Genomic DNA, 14,905 nt, shown 5'->3' with positions numbered 1-14,905 from the left:
TAATCTGGACTTAAAAATTCAGTGCCATTTTGACTTCTCTTGTTTCTCTCTTCAGTTGTTGTATAGTAGTCCTATACAACCTACCTCCATGATCTTATTTACTTAATTAGTTGACTCACACCTACTGAGTAACTGCTGTAATGACGGATACTGGGGCTGCGGTGAACATCACAAGTGAGGACCCTGCCTTTCTGAAGTTTACATTCTCATAGGGCAGACACAATTTCAGGCGGCAATTAGTGCTATGAGAAAAACAAATAATGTAGAGGGATCATGAATGATTGATAGTGGTAACAGGGGCTACTATTTTAGATAGATTGGCTAGGAAAAACCTCTTCAAAAAATGACATTAGAGCACCCAGAACATGAAAGTGAACCTTGTGAAGATCTGAAGGAAGACCATTCCAGGGAAGTGGAACAGCAAGTACAAAGGCACTGGGGTGGAAAAGAGTTTGGCTGAAGAACTATAGACCAGTATGGCTGGTAGAGTGTGAGCAGGGGAAGGGTGGTAAACAATGAGATCAGACAGCTAGGGCAAAAAAGAAGGACCTTGTAAGCCATGGTAAGGAGTGTGGATCTTATTCTAAGTGTAATGTGAAATGTTTGGGGAGTTTTGACTTGGGGAGTGATGGGGTCTGATTTATGCATTAAAGACACTAGAGAATAGACTATAAGGGAGAATATAGCACTTGTTAGATAAATAAAAAACAAAAACAAACCACATTCGTAGGCAACATACATGGCCACTGAGCTACTTCTTGAATTTTTAAAAAGTAATCTCTACACCTAACATGGGATTTGAACTTACAACCCCAATATCAAGAGGCACATGCTCACTGACTGAGCCAGCTGGGTACCTTGAGCCACTTTTTATAAATGAAAGTTCCAATTCAACAGATATGTAACTTCTTCACTCATAAATAACAATGTTATGAGTTGAAATACTTCCATTTCCTTTAAATTAAAACAATATCATGTTTCTGAAATGGACAGCAAGCAATGAAGCAGATAGTTTTGCTCATTTTCCACGTATATGTTATGTAAATGAAACCAAATCTTTTGGGCATTTTGTCATCAGTAATGTCCAACAGCACAATTAGGAATGAATTAACAAAAATATTTATAAAAAATTCACAGATTGCTTGTAATGAGGTACAATGGACAAGGCATTCAGTGTATTAAACAGGAATGAATGATGCTAAAATTATATTTCCACTAGAGGTCTACAAAGAAGGAAGCTGAAAATAAAATGAATAAAAGATAAAGGCATTTCAATTATTGTCAGGTTATAAAAGGTTTGTACTTTTATGTGATGTGAAGATAAGAGAATGGAAGCATAGCAAATGAGTCTATTATGTCAGTATCATTTGGAGTCAGACAATTAAGCTTTTGGCATCTACCAACACTGACTATGTCTCTCCCATAAAACTGAATACAACTTGGTAGATTGAAAAGAAAAAAAGACAATTATGAAATAATCAGTATTCATATTAGGTTTTTAAGGTTCCTTTTATTTACAAAAAGCAATTCACTCATCTCCGTATTCTCTGAGTTTATTCATTTGCTTCCTTGCACATAAATAAATATCATGCTTGCCTTTTCCTGCCCAAAGGTCTGAGAAGAGCACCACAGTAGGGAATGATGACTTTCTTTCTTATTGTGTTTATGGGTGAGGTATAACTTAAGGAATTCATTCACCAAACAGGCATGGAGAATCAACCATGTGTCAGGCATTGTAATATAGGCAGTGGGAGTGCTAAGGTGAAAGAGATTGTATCACATGATGAGGAGGGAGAGCTGCTTCTCTAAGGAAGACTCATGACAGCATTTCTAACACAATAGCACCTGTTTCTAGAGGTTGGTGTCTTAATTGGGATTGTAAAAAAAGTATACCTTCTATTATTCCTCCAAATTTCCTTTGATTGGATAGAAGAGTCAAAGAGTTGAAGGGGATAGAGGAGTCATCTCATGGGGAGTGTGAAGGTTGACTCAAATCTCTAAATGTAATTTGTATCTCTTATTCTAATAGGACAGAATGTTTTATTTCCAAGGAAAATTCTAGCCATGGCACTCTAAAAGGTTATATTCACAACTGGGAATATAGATGCAGATGGCAGTAGTTTATGATATAATTTTTCTACTGCTGTGTAACAAATGACCGCACATTTGGCAGCTTAGCATAACACACTTATATTTTATTGCCTCATAGTTTCAGTAGGTCAGGAGTCTGGGCATGGCATAGCCAAGGCCTCTGCTTAGGGTCTCACAAGGCTGCAGTCTCATCTGAGACTTGACTGGGGAAGGTTTTGCTATTGTCAACAGAATTCAATTCCTTGTGGCTATAGAACTAAAGGCCTCTGTTTCCCTGGCTATCTGCCTGAAGCTGCTTTCAGCTTCTTGCAAGTGGGTCTCCCAACATAGTAGCTCACTTCTTTGAAGCCAGGAATGAGTGGGTGACTCCAGCAAGATGGGCACTAAAATCTTGTTCAATATTATCATATACATCCAATCTTTGCTGTGCTCTATTGGTTAGAAGTAAATTACAGGTCCTGTACATCCTCCAGGGGACAGGATCACACAAAGGTATGAACGCTGGGAAGGAGGGATCGTAAGGACCCTCACTCAAAGAGGATCTACCACATTACTTAGACTTTCCCCCTCTATGTTAACTTAATATACCAAATCTTCTTTCTCTTTATTATTGCTTCAAATATAACTCTTTTCACCTTTAAAGTTTTTTAAAGCTGAAGTTAATCCTGGCTTGTATGTTCCTGCCACTATTCTTAAGAAAGTTCCTCTTGCTAGTTCTAGGTTCTTTGTTCAGCTTTTGTACATTTGTTTGAACATTTAAGCTCATCACAGAACTCTGGGACATCTCCCTCAATTTATATGTACATCTCTGTCCTTTCCATTTGCTGAGACTGTAAGTGAAGTTCTGAGTGGAGTTCATCTTCTAGGATTTATTACGCCACAAGCCACATTCCCATCCATGGTCTCTAAATGTGAGAACAAACCCATTTAACCCAAGTTTATTTATTTATTTTTAAAGATTTTATTTATTTATTCATGAGAGACACAGAGTGAGAGAGAGAGAGAGAGAGGCAGAGACACAGGCAGAGGAAGAAGCAGGCTCCATGCAGGGAGCCTGACGTGGGACTCGATCCCGGGACCCCAGGGTCAGGCCCTGGACCGAAGGCGGCGCTAAACCACTGAGCCACCCGGGGCTGCCCAACCCAAGTTTAAAATGAAAAACAAAACAAAACAAAACAAAACAAAAAACAAAACCACAAACAAAACCTGGAATCTGGAATATGTCCAGATAAGTACCTAATTCCTGGAATCTGTGCTATATGTACATAATTAAACAATTGCATCCTTGTTAGATTCTTTTGGTAGAACTACAATCCCAGCAGGTGTTTTGGTAGTTGAAGTGCTTCTCTATTACAACAGTTTGGCACACACCAGTTAATGATCCACATTAATGAAAGGATCATTCATATTCTTTTTCTGCCTGGGTTGTTTAAAGTCCACTTTTACAGATTTACTTTGGTTTCTTTCTTTTTTTCAGCTCTAATGCTCTTTCTGGAGCAGCATCCTCATTCACATTCATGGATTTCTGACAGGAAAATGCCTGTAGTCTTACTCCCCTTCTTCCAGATCTGGTCATTCATGGAAATTTTTTTTGTTTTGTTTTGTTTTTTTTGTTTTTTCATGGAAATATTTTGGTCATAAAGCTCCAGGTGATGGTGTGTGGCACCCACCTAGGGTCCATACATACAAGAGAAAAGAGTTAATTCTGTTCTTTTACAAGTCTCTCCTACCTCATGACTGAGCTTTAGCTGCTTTCTTTCTACTACAGGGGCATCCTCAACATTTGCAGAGTCTGATCTCAGTGTCTCATATGTAGGTACTCATAAATATTTGTGGAGAGAATTGGCTGATGTCTATTTGTATATATAAGTGGATATTGCTATATATTAGATTCATTCATATGGATGGGTATTTCTTTCTAGTTAATAAATTCCTAGAAATGAAATTGAAGGGTCAAAAAAATGTATGTTTTAGACTCTCAGAGACAGACTGCTGTCTACGAGAACTGAGTTGAGTAATATCTGTCGACAGTGTGTGTGTTGGTTTCCTTATGTATTCGCTAACAATCATTGTTAATATGTGGCCCTCTGGTGAATAAAAATGATGCTTCATTATTTTAAACTCACTCCTTAGTAAATGACATCAAGACATATATATTAAACATTCATATATATTAAATATCTTATTAAACAAATATTGATTACAATTTTAAAATAGAACTATCTCATGAACACCTACCATGTGCCAGGTACTATTCTAAATTATAATGAACAATATATTCAAGATCCCTGTTCTCAAGGAGCTCATAGAGGAGCTCAGATAGGAGGAGGAGACAGATAGTAAGCAACTAAACAAACAAAAAATAGTGTGAAGTCCTATGAAGAGAATAAAATATGGGAATGAAATAGAGATCTGGAGGTAAAGAGGAGGCCAACATTAAATAGACTGTTGAGGTGCCCTGGCTGGCTGAGTAGGAAGAGCATGTGACTCTTGATCTCAGGGCTGTGAGCTCTAGGCCCACGTTGGATGTAGAGATTACTTAAATAAATAAAACTCTGAAAAAGAAATAGATCGTTATGAAAGCAAACAGGCTGAGAATTAAATGATACCATGAACTAGACCTCTTCATCCATAATGTCCTATTTTCTCAAGCATAGCAGGCACTGTTCTGCCTCAGGGTTTTTGTACTTACTCTCTGGAGCATTCTTCTGTCAGGTATCTATAAGGCTTACTCCTTCCTTGGATGGGTGAAATGCCTGTACAAGTGTAGTTTGAGGGTTTGCAGTGAATTGGTGGCTAGCTGTACCCATTCCTAGGCAGTTTCAGTACTGCTATCTTCTAGACAAGTTCAGCAAGGCTTCCCTCTCCATAAAAAGACTATGACATTTGGAGAACCCTTGACGTTTCCAGTTAGACATAAACTTTATTGTTTCAAACTTCACAGACATTAAATAAATGTGAGCTAAAGCTGGGCTTCTTTATTGCTCATTTAAAGAATGAAATGTTACTTGGCAATTGTTTTTAGCAGTTGGTTTCTTACAACCGTTGGAGTAATTTAATAATGATAGATTACATAAATTGACATGAGTAGAAATCTTTTGCCACCTTCTAAGGTTTCCAGCTCTTAAAAAAAAAAAAAAGAAAGAAAGAAAAGAAAAGAAAAAAAGGAAAGGATAAAAGAAAAGAAAAAGGTGGGGTGGGGAGAGAATAGTTTATATTGGACTAGGCTGCCACGACAAAATTCTCTTCTTATACACTGACAATGAATGATGAAGGTGATAATGATGATATATATTGAGCACCTACCAGATGGGAGCCACTTTATAAACATTATCTTTAATCAGCTAGCCTCTTCAGATATATTACTTTTAATCCTCTAAACAACCCTATGAGCTGGTGACATCTCCAATTTCAGAGATGAAGAAAATGAGACTCAGAGAGATTACAGAACCCCAAAGGCATAAATCTATTAGGTAGTAGGGCTGAAATTTGAACCCTGTAGGATACGATCTCTTAAAATACTATTCTGCTTCTCTACAAGTAAAAACGAATTTATCTTTTTGATAAAGATATCATTTAGGGTGCAAACAACTGTTTTTTATGTAAAAACCAAAGACAATTTCACAAATGATACTTCATTTTATCCTGTGATATAATGAGCTGTAATGCTCCTTCTTTCCATTTCATAAATGGAGCAAAAGTGAGGTTGAGGAATTTACCTAAGGTTTAAAAAATCTTGCCCTAGAAGCAGGTTTTCACACTCTCAATGCTCTATTCTACTTGAACTTTAACTTTCATTAGCATTTTGTAGTTATTATAAAAGAAATGAGAAACACAAATAGCACTGTAGAGTCCCAAGACCTAATCATTTTTTAGTCTAATTGGTAATGTTGGCTGAATAAGTTCATAAAGTCAGATGTTTTCAAAAAATACTATTAAAGATTCAGTTCTTAACTCTGTATCTTCAGGTTTAAGATCTTTATCAAGGCACAGTTATTATTCCTTCTATATGCATCATTTTGTAAATGGTTTCAAAGACAGCTTTTATTTTTTACTTTAAGTAAAAAATTAAGTTTTCGATGATGCTTAAAAATTTTTACTTTTAAAAAGCATGCTTTAAATTTTAGAATTGAATGTTCACTCTAAAAAAAAGAAAAAATCAAACAATATAAAGGTTTCTAATAAAAAAGAAAATACAGGTATTCTCCCAATACGACCTCCTTAGAAAAACATTGCTGTCAATGAGTTAGGTTGGAATCTAGACTTGATTGGAAGTTATTCAAGTTCCTTAAGCCTTGTTGTTTTATGCTGAATATCTGTAAATCATAAAAATTATTTAAGCTGAGGTAAATTTTGGTCAATGATTCTAACTAAGATAAAAAAACTCTAAAACAACCTTTATTTATACAGTGCTTTATATTTACAAAGCACTTTTACACTAGTTCACTCAATCCTTGAGACAATCTTGGGAAGATTGTATCCCTACTTTCCAGATAGGAAACCAAGACTCCAAGAGGTCATCATAGCTTATCAAATCTAAGCTACCACTGAGAATACCTCTCCATTTTCTATGCTCAAAAAACCAAAAAATAAAAAACCCCAAGTCAATTGTGATATGATGACTTAACTAGACCTCTGTGAGACTCACAAGACTTTATAATAAAGACCTGAGTCAGGGGTCTTGGGTTGCCCTTTCCAAGCATGTGACTGAGGTAAATCATTTAAGTTCTCTGAGCCTTGATTTTTTCATATCTTTCAAATTAGAAACAATAATGCCTGTCTCATAGGGTTGCTGTGAAAACATATAGATGAAAAATAGTACTTACAAACTATCTATGGCATTATTATCTTTAAATATGTTTATCTGTAGTAGTAATACTAATACTCTACTGTTAAAGGCAGAAACTTCTAGATCTATTCTGAACTGGTATATCATATTAAATAATTAGTAAAGCTGTTACAACACATGACGGCTACTGCCACTGTCTCCTCTGAGATGAGCTGTTAATACTCTGTCCTCATATGAACCTGGAGAACACCTATTTCATTAACCTGAAAGAATGTATTCCACTTGGATAAGGACATTTTCAGGTCTTGAGGGAAAATACTTCTTTCTGGCATCATTCATATTTTGCTTGTCAGGTTATAGGTTGAAACATGAGTCCCATGGTAGACACTCTATTACTGCAGTCAGTTCTAATGGTGAAGGAATTGAGAGTTCCATTTTTTGGAAGAGAGAAAATACACTATACTTATACATCAATGCCTTCTGGAAGTTTGAGGCAGTCCTTGTATTTTTTTCCCCCCTGCTTCTGTGTTGGAAATCATTCTACATTCCCATGTTAGTACTAAGGTATATATAGACTTCTACCTTGTACATCCTGTAATCCCCTTGACAACTATATTCTTGTCTGGTGGGAGGAATTAAGTCTATTTGTCTGGACATGCCTTCATAGTTTCTAGCTAATGGTAGTATATGTGATTAAAGTATGTATCTGAAATATTTCCCTGGAAATGGTCTTCTATGAGGACACTTATCATGTGGTAGTTCTGAGACTGATTCACACTAGATATTTTTTGTGTATGCTAAATACTGGAAATATGGTGCCTTTCTGATTTTTATGACCGACAAACTGTATTTTGCTTTCTTCCTATGTACCAACAGAAAATAATAATTTATATAGATTTGGCATTACTAAGTAACTTTAGCACTTCAATTCTCAGGAATTTATTTAATGAAAAAGGCAAATACCTAAGAGTTAATTAATGTGCAGAAGAAGCAACAGGAAAACATGAGATAGTCGAAGATCCAGGAGGACAACAGATCATTGCTTTGTGCATCTGGACTTCTGGGTACTCACTGACCCAGAATGCACATGAATATCAAGTTTAAACATTAATACTGAGTTTCAGGTGTTCCAAACTCTGACATACACTGATGAACTACTAATCTCTTTTTATTTTATTTTTTTTAAGATTTTATTTAAGAGAGAGGTAGAGAGAGTGTGCATGCACAAGCAGGGGGTAGGGGCAGAGGGAGAAGTGGACTCCCCGCTGAGCAGGGAGCTGGAGGAGGCAGGGCTCAATCCCAGGACTTTGAGATCATGACCTGAGAGGAAGGCAAATGCTTAACCGACTGAGCCACCCAGGGGCCCCATGAAATATTAGTCTCTTTTTAAAAATGAATATTTGTTCCTTGCTACTCAAACCTAGCCCAAGCTACTATCCTGTTTCATGTCAATCACATCTTCCTGCTTTCTTCACTCTTGCCACACCTATAGCCCAGTTTCAAACAAACGCCTGGATGATCTTTTAAAATATGGATCAGAGTTTTCTCCTGCTTAAAACCATGGATGGCTCCTATGACACTCAAAATAAAATCCATACTCCTTAGAATGGTGTTCAAAGCCCTGTATGGTCTTTCTCTTCTCTACATCTCCACCCTTATCGCATGCTTATTCATCTGTTCGTTCCTATGTATCAGAAACCCAGGCTTTCTTCTGTCCCTCCAATATGTCAGATTGTTCCTACTTCAAGGCTTTTGTACTTGGCCAGAAAAACTCCTCCCATAGATTTTCTCCTAGATGAATCTTGACTCAAATTCACCTCTTCAAAGAGGGTTAACATTTCCACTTATAATATCAGGTGGATTTATTGTATGCATAACAGTCATTGCTGCCTGGAATCACTTATTGCTAATTTGCTTGTCCATTTCTACCTAAGCAGCTTGACAGCAAGGGCTTTGTAAGCTAGTACCCCACTGCCTAGGTCAGGGTCTGGTTGATTGCAGATACTCAATAAATAGTTCATGAAGGAATGAAGTAATAAACCTAAATGGTTACCTTTTTTTGTGACATATTTTTCTGTCACTTTTTTTTTCCTGGAAAAAAATTGTACCAGGAAAGAAATTACTTATTGTTCTTGAAGCTAACAATAATTTGCTCATGTAAAGCAAAATTAAATAACCCAAGCACAGTTTCCTTTCCAGAGATCACCCGAGATTACATTTGATATATTTTCTTAATGGAACATCACAGCAGTGACCTACTTTCAAATTGCAACAATACGAGAGAATATGTGAGTTAATGGTTTTCCCTGAATGGTGTGACAACACCAGTATTTACAATGGGTATTATCTAGCTCTGAATGATCAAGCCACTAGAGAACAGGTCTACCCTACAATAAAAACAGGTGAAATAACATCAGAGTCACTAAACTATCCCCTTATGCTTGGAACAATTTGCCCCAATTCTAGGAGAGAAAAAAAATATAAATAGCAACGATAACTTTATGAAGAAGTGAATACTATAGTGCCCATTCTAAACAGGATAGCTGACTTTCACCAAAAATATAAAGCTTTTCCTTTGATAAATTCATGTCAACTAATAAAAATATGTGCGGGAGGTAATTAGAAAAGCAGTAATGATAGTTTGAGACCTAGAATAAGTACAATGAGAAGATGCTGTATTGAATCTGACTTCTGGATCTAAAAAAAATTATTATAAAGTCCTTCAAATGTTGCAGTACAGCATTTCCCCTTTTTCTCATAAGAACCTTTTGCCATCTGCCTAAATAACTTCTAAGCAGCTTCTGAATATAAAGACAAAAAAGCAGTTATCACTGACATTCTAATTTTAAAAGTTAAAATATTGCTAGTTTCAGACAGGGACACCTGAATGGATGCAGGAAGCTCACATAGACAAATATATGTAATCACATGGTTATAGTGGGGGTAAAGTTCACCTTTGTTTTCAACTAGTCAAGTGAAAATTACAGGTTTATTTGACAATTTGTAACAGTTGAACATCCATATTTCTGCTGTTATAAGACATGCTGTGATGCAGATAATTACATATGCATATCTATGCACACTGCTCAATATTTTCTTTGCAAAATACCAACAGGTGTATTACTAGGTTAATATATGATCACTAAAATATTATTTTAACTTTCAAAAACATTTTTCAAATAGATATTTTAAAATCTCTTGATATATGTAGCAAAATTGATTCCCAGGAACATTGTGCCAAATTATATTCCCACCTGTAGTGGATGAGAATATTTACTTTCAACTTTAATTAGTGGTAGGCCCAGATGGCTCCTAAATTCGATGGATTTTTTTTTTTGTCTAATATATAACTTAAGAAAAGAAAGTATATTCTCCACAGGAAGATTCCTGCTCCCTGCTTCCTTTGCTCAGGCATCATTTGGGTCTTCGTGGGTGTAGAAACCTTGGCTCCAGCTGCTCATCTCAATCCCGTGAATCTCTGAAGCTTAAGAGCTCACTTATCATTACAATTTTACCCTCTGTTCTTCTTGGTGCAGAGAGACATGCATTCCTTGGTTTTCATTTTTTAAATACACAAACATAATTTTAAATGTCATTTCTAAGTGTAGGAGCAGAATGGGGAGGGTTTGGCATGAGATCACTCTGCCATCTTGGTAGATGGTAGTTTATTCTGAATCTTGACAGCTCTATTTTCTTGCTTTAGTACTGTAGACGTTTTCATGATCATATACTGGTATGCTTATATATATATATATATATATTTGTTTAAAAGACGTTGAATGAAATATATATATATTTGTTTAAAAGACGTTGAATGAAATATGTGTTTGGGTAAATATGTATATATACACACACACATACATATAATATATACATGTGTTATGTATTTCTCTTTATAAAAAAGAGAACTTTCTGAATTTTTAAAAGATTTTATTAAACTTTTTTTTAAAAGATTTTATTTATTTATTAATGAGAGACACACACACACACACAGAGGCAGAGACACAGGCAGAGGGAGAAGCAGGCTCCATGCAGGGAGACTGACATGGGATGCGATCCTGGGTCTCCAGGATCATGCCCTGGGCTGTAGGTGGCCCTAAACTGCTGAGCCCCCTGGGCTGCCCAAGATTTTATTTATTTATTCATGAAAGACACAGAGAAAGAGAGAGAGAGAGAGAGAGAGAGAGAGAGAGGCAGAGACACAGGCAGAGGGAGAAGCAGGTTCCCCACAGGGAGCCCGATTCAGGACTTGATCCCAGGACCCCGGGATCATGACCTGAGCCAAAGGCAGATGCTCAACCACTGAACCACCCAAGAATTCCTCTGAATTGGCTTTTGACCTTGAAAGATGTGTAAATCCCCCGGTTGCACTGATATTCAACCAAGTTGTTGTTGGTGTTACCCTCTCAAAGCTCTGGCTGCGAGCTGGCCAGTGTGCACTTGTGTTATAAGGTTGATCTAACAGTCTGAGGGGAGTAAGAAAGGAGCCAGGACCAGAGGTGGCTGTAAAGAGCACATGGCATTTGGGGCAGAAGCCACTAACCTGGGTGAAGTGCTCCAGTGCATGTCAGATGTAACTGACATGCTGTCTATGCTGTCTAAAGAACCAAGCCCCAGTTGGCTTTCTGCTTGACACAGAATCTGTGAATCCCGAGGATTTCAAAAATGCCACTGACTCACCAAGATAAAAGAAGAAAAAGAGTCCATTTACCTCCTAATTCATTGGCTTAATTCATTACCCCTTCAAATTAGAATGCATTAAGAGCTACTGTCCTGCCATAGTGACTTCCAATTATTCCCATAATCTCCACCATTGTTCAGCAGGAGTAACAGGTTGGCTGTTCTTGCTCTCACTGTATTTGGATCCTACCTGCCCTATTGAAAACTTTTTGGGATTTGCCTGTAACTGCCAGTGCTCTTGAAGATTTTTACTCCATTTTTATATTCCATTTATCATTTTCATGGGAATTTTGAAGGAGGGTAGATGCCTGTGTTTGTGCTGCCAATCTACCAGGAAATCAGGAAATCAGTAAGTTCTTACTAAAGACCTCCTATAGAATATCTGCCCAGATATTATTTTATTATGCATTTAAAAAACTGCTTCTTACTGCTTTTATTACAGAACTATTTTTTTCGTCAATCCAGGTGTCAATCAACACTGCAGTTCAAACTAAGTAGTTATTTCAAATAAAGAGCATACTAAAACATTATGGTATTGACCATGTAAATATTGATGGAGATTGATACAAGCACCTTTAAGGGTTCCAAAACTAATCAAAAATGCCTATTTGTCTACGTAACATTTCAGTGGAGGCAGGATAACGGAACATACCAAAGTTTTGTTATAGTTAGCAAAAAACAACTGAAAGATAAGATGCTGATTCAGACATTTAACCACAGTTTCCTGTGATGGTTACACTCTAACTCAAAATCGAAAATAACATTATTATATACTAAGAAAAGCTCTCATCTACCATATTTTCAAATGGATCTAAATTCAAAGAAGATTTAGACAATAATTACTTAATACTTAGTACAGAGAAAACGTATATTTAAATTAGCTGCTTTAAAATAGTAATAATGCAGTACCAGCATTATTAGCACAAGCAGTAGTAATCCATTTATGGAACATCTTATACTACCAGGTGCTTGGTTAGCTAGTCTCCATGTATTTCACTTGATCCTCCAATCCTGCTACTTCAGATATTACGAACTCCACCTTTTATATGGCAAAAGAAAACCAGAGATTAAGTATTTTGCCCAGCGAAGTTGGATGGCTAATTGGGGTGCTCCCTGGGGCACCTCTAGGGATCATCAGAGGTTCTGCAGAGCACTGTTTACACGGGTTCAAACTGCTCCTCCAGGCTGCCTCTAAGATTCATGTACTTCTTCATTGCTAGAGGCATCCTGATGAGAGCTGGCTGGCCACGTAGAAAGCATTCATGTTCTCTGTGATCCTATGTCTAGGTTCTTAAGTTGGGGTTTATGAACACACTGAAGATGGATGCAAATGTGTATAACTGCACATATCTGGTATAGGGCTTTTACCAGACTTCAGTGGAGGCCACCATCCAAAAAAGGTTCAGAATTATCTTCTAGATATTCCCCAGAGACTGATTTTAAGTGATAACACCCAAGAAATCTGATTCTCATTTCTGAGGAAATCCCCTAGTATAACATCCCAGAGTGTACTTTTGTTAAGAAGCAAGTTGAGGCAATTACCCAAGAGAAAATTCAAAATTGTTACTTGAAATATGCAGAGTCACACCAAAGGAAATGAGGTTAGAGACTGCAGCTGAATTATCTACCTCATGGTAGTGATTTTCTGTGTTTCATTACATATAGAAAAAAGCTACTGCATAAAGAGAAAAAAAATGAGCTGAGTTCATCTGAATTATCAAACATAAAAAGACAAGTCAGAAAAATTATAAAATTATTGGGAATATAGCCAATATTAGCAATTATATTTCTAAATAAAAAGACAACGTAGAAACTATTTGCTAGTTTAAATAGGAGGCTAGGTACAATCTTATGACAGATAAAAAGTGCAGATGGAATTTTTCTCTTTTCTTCCAAAGAAGTTCTGCTGAATTTCAAATATTTTCTTTGAATAATCATGTTTGACAAATGTAAAGGTTAATGTTAGCAAGGTAATTAAAATTAATGATGGCAATGTCCGCTGGGTTATGCATGTGTGTTGCAGGTGTTTCCCTCTACTGTTCCCACCCTAACTTAAAAATGTCTAATATAGAAAATTCTGAGTATACACATAATACATTAGGAGTGATTATTTTCATCTACCCTGAAATCTATATAATTTCTTTACATAAAGAGCTCTTATAGTGTTTTTGAAATATAATTTGATTTTTTTTAATGTAATAGGTTATACAAAATTAAGAAAAAAGAAAACCTCACTGTAGAGATTGAGCATATACTGTTAGAGGCATGGTTTCCAATCTTCTTTCTATAATATAGTTTGGAAGTTAAAAGTTACCCCAAAGAGTCTTTGAATATTATCCTCTACAAAGCCAAACCATTTACTACCCAGGACTTTACTCAAAACTTACTTGGATACTTTTTTAACAAGAATTGTATCGTATTCCTACATTTATAGTTATACGTATTTGATATCTGGTCCTCAGCAGAGGGGAGATTGAGAATGGCAAACAGGGATAGTAGAGTGGTAGAGGTCAACATCAAGACAACCCACAGACAGACTGACATCAAGGGAAGAGACAAAAGAACAAACAGGTAAAAAGGGAGTCCAAATCTGTGAAGAAGCACAAGTGCTGGGAGACAGGAGGGGAGGATGGAAATGTCCAATGGTTTAAGCTCTCCCCAAGGACTGCCCGTCTGCTGGGACATTGCAAGTTAGTCAGCCAGTTGCCTTGCTTCTCTTTCTTGCTCAGTGCTGACTCTGGGGGCATCCATTGACAGTTCTTTTAAGAGAGGTATTCTGTTGGCCCTGGCTTAGGAGTAAATGCTTGAGCTAGCAGCTCTGATGAGCAGGGAACTGGTTCAGCTATTCCATAGCTCTTTAATTAATTATCCTGCCGGGTGCCCAAAGGTCTGTTCCTAGTTTTCCCTGCCTGCGATCCTGGAAGTTTTCTCATGGTTCTACTTAACTCACTGTTTCAGCAGTTTTGTCTTTCATCTTTATTGTATTTGGGGGTCTTTTGCTCAGCTGGGCTGTACCTTCAGTTTTATTCCATCTGTTGTATATTATTCAAAAATTCTTCAATGTTGGTTCTAATCTTTCAGGTTTCCAGCACTGCCGTGGATTTATTTTTGTATTTATTCTTCCATTTCAAAGAGACTTTGGATGGAAGTAGAGGTAAAAACATGTCTTAATCAGCTATCTTCTCTTGGAAGCCATTTCAGGCACGTTAAATAAAGTAAATATTCTCCTCCTACAATAGGTGTTTTAAGATTTTAACGATTAGCTATTAATTTTACTGTAGGCAAGCCAACACATTTAACAAAATTAAACTGTCAAGCTTGAAATTTCCTTTTGGTTTTGTTAAA

General features: G+C 36.7%; 1 protein-coding gene across 27 annotated transcripts in view; it reads right to left on the bottom strand.

The window, feature by feature from the left end:
- Positions 1 to 14,905, bottom strand: part of STXBP4 (syntaxin binding protein 4) — a 212,716-nt gene that overhangs the window by 103,889 nt on the left and 93,922 nt on the right. Inside the window, exon 18 of one of the 27 annotated variants that reach the window (XM_025439983.3) lies at positions 9,851 to 14,696. The exons of the other annotated variants lie outside the window; for them this stretch is intronic. Coding sequence (XP_025295768.1) covers positions 14,638 to 14,696 — 59 coding nt within the window. The 3' untranslated portion in view covers positions 9,851 to 14,637. Of the gene's footprint in view, positions 1 to 9,850; positions 14,697 to 14,905 lie in introns of those variants that run through there. 27 annotated transcript variants of the gene reach the window in all.

This window comes from Canis lupus, chromosome 9 (assembly GCF_003254725.2).
Source record: "Canis lupus dingo isolate Sandy chromosome 9, ASM325472v2, whole genome shotgun sequence".
In the NCBI taxonomy this organism is placed as follows: Eukaryota; Metazoa; Chordata; class Mammalia; order Carnivora; family Canidae; genus Canis; species Canis lupus.
Note: the sequence above shows the minus strand (reverse complement) of the source record. Positions and strands in the feature narration are given on the sequence as shown.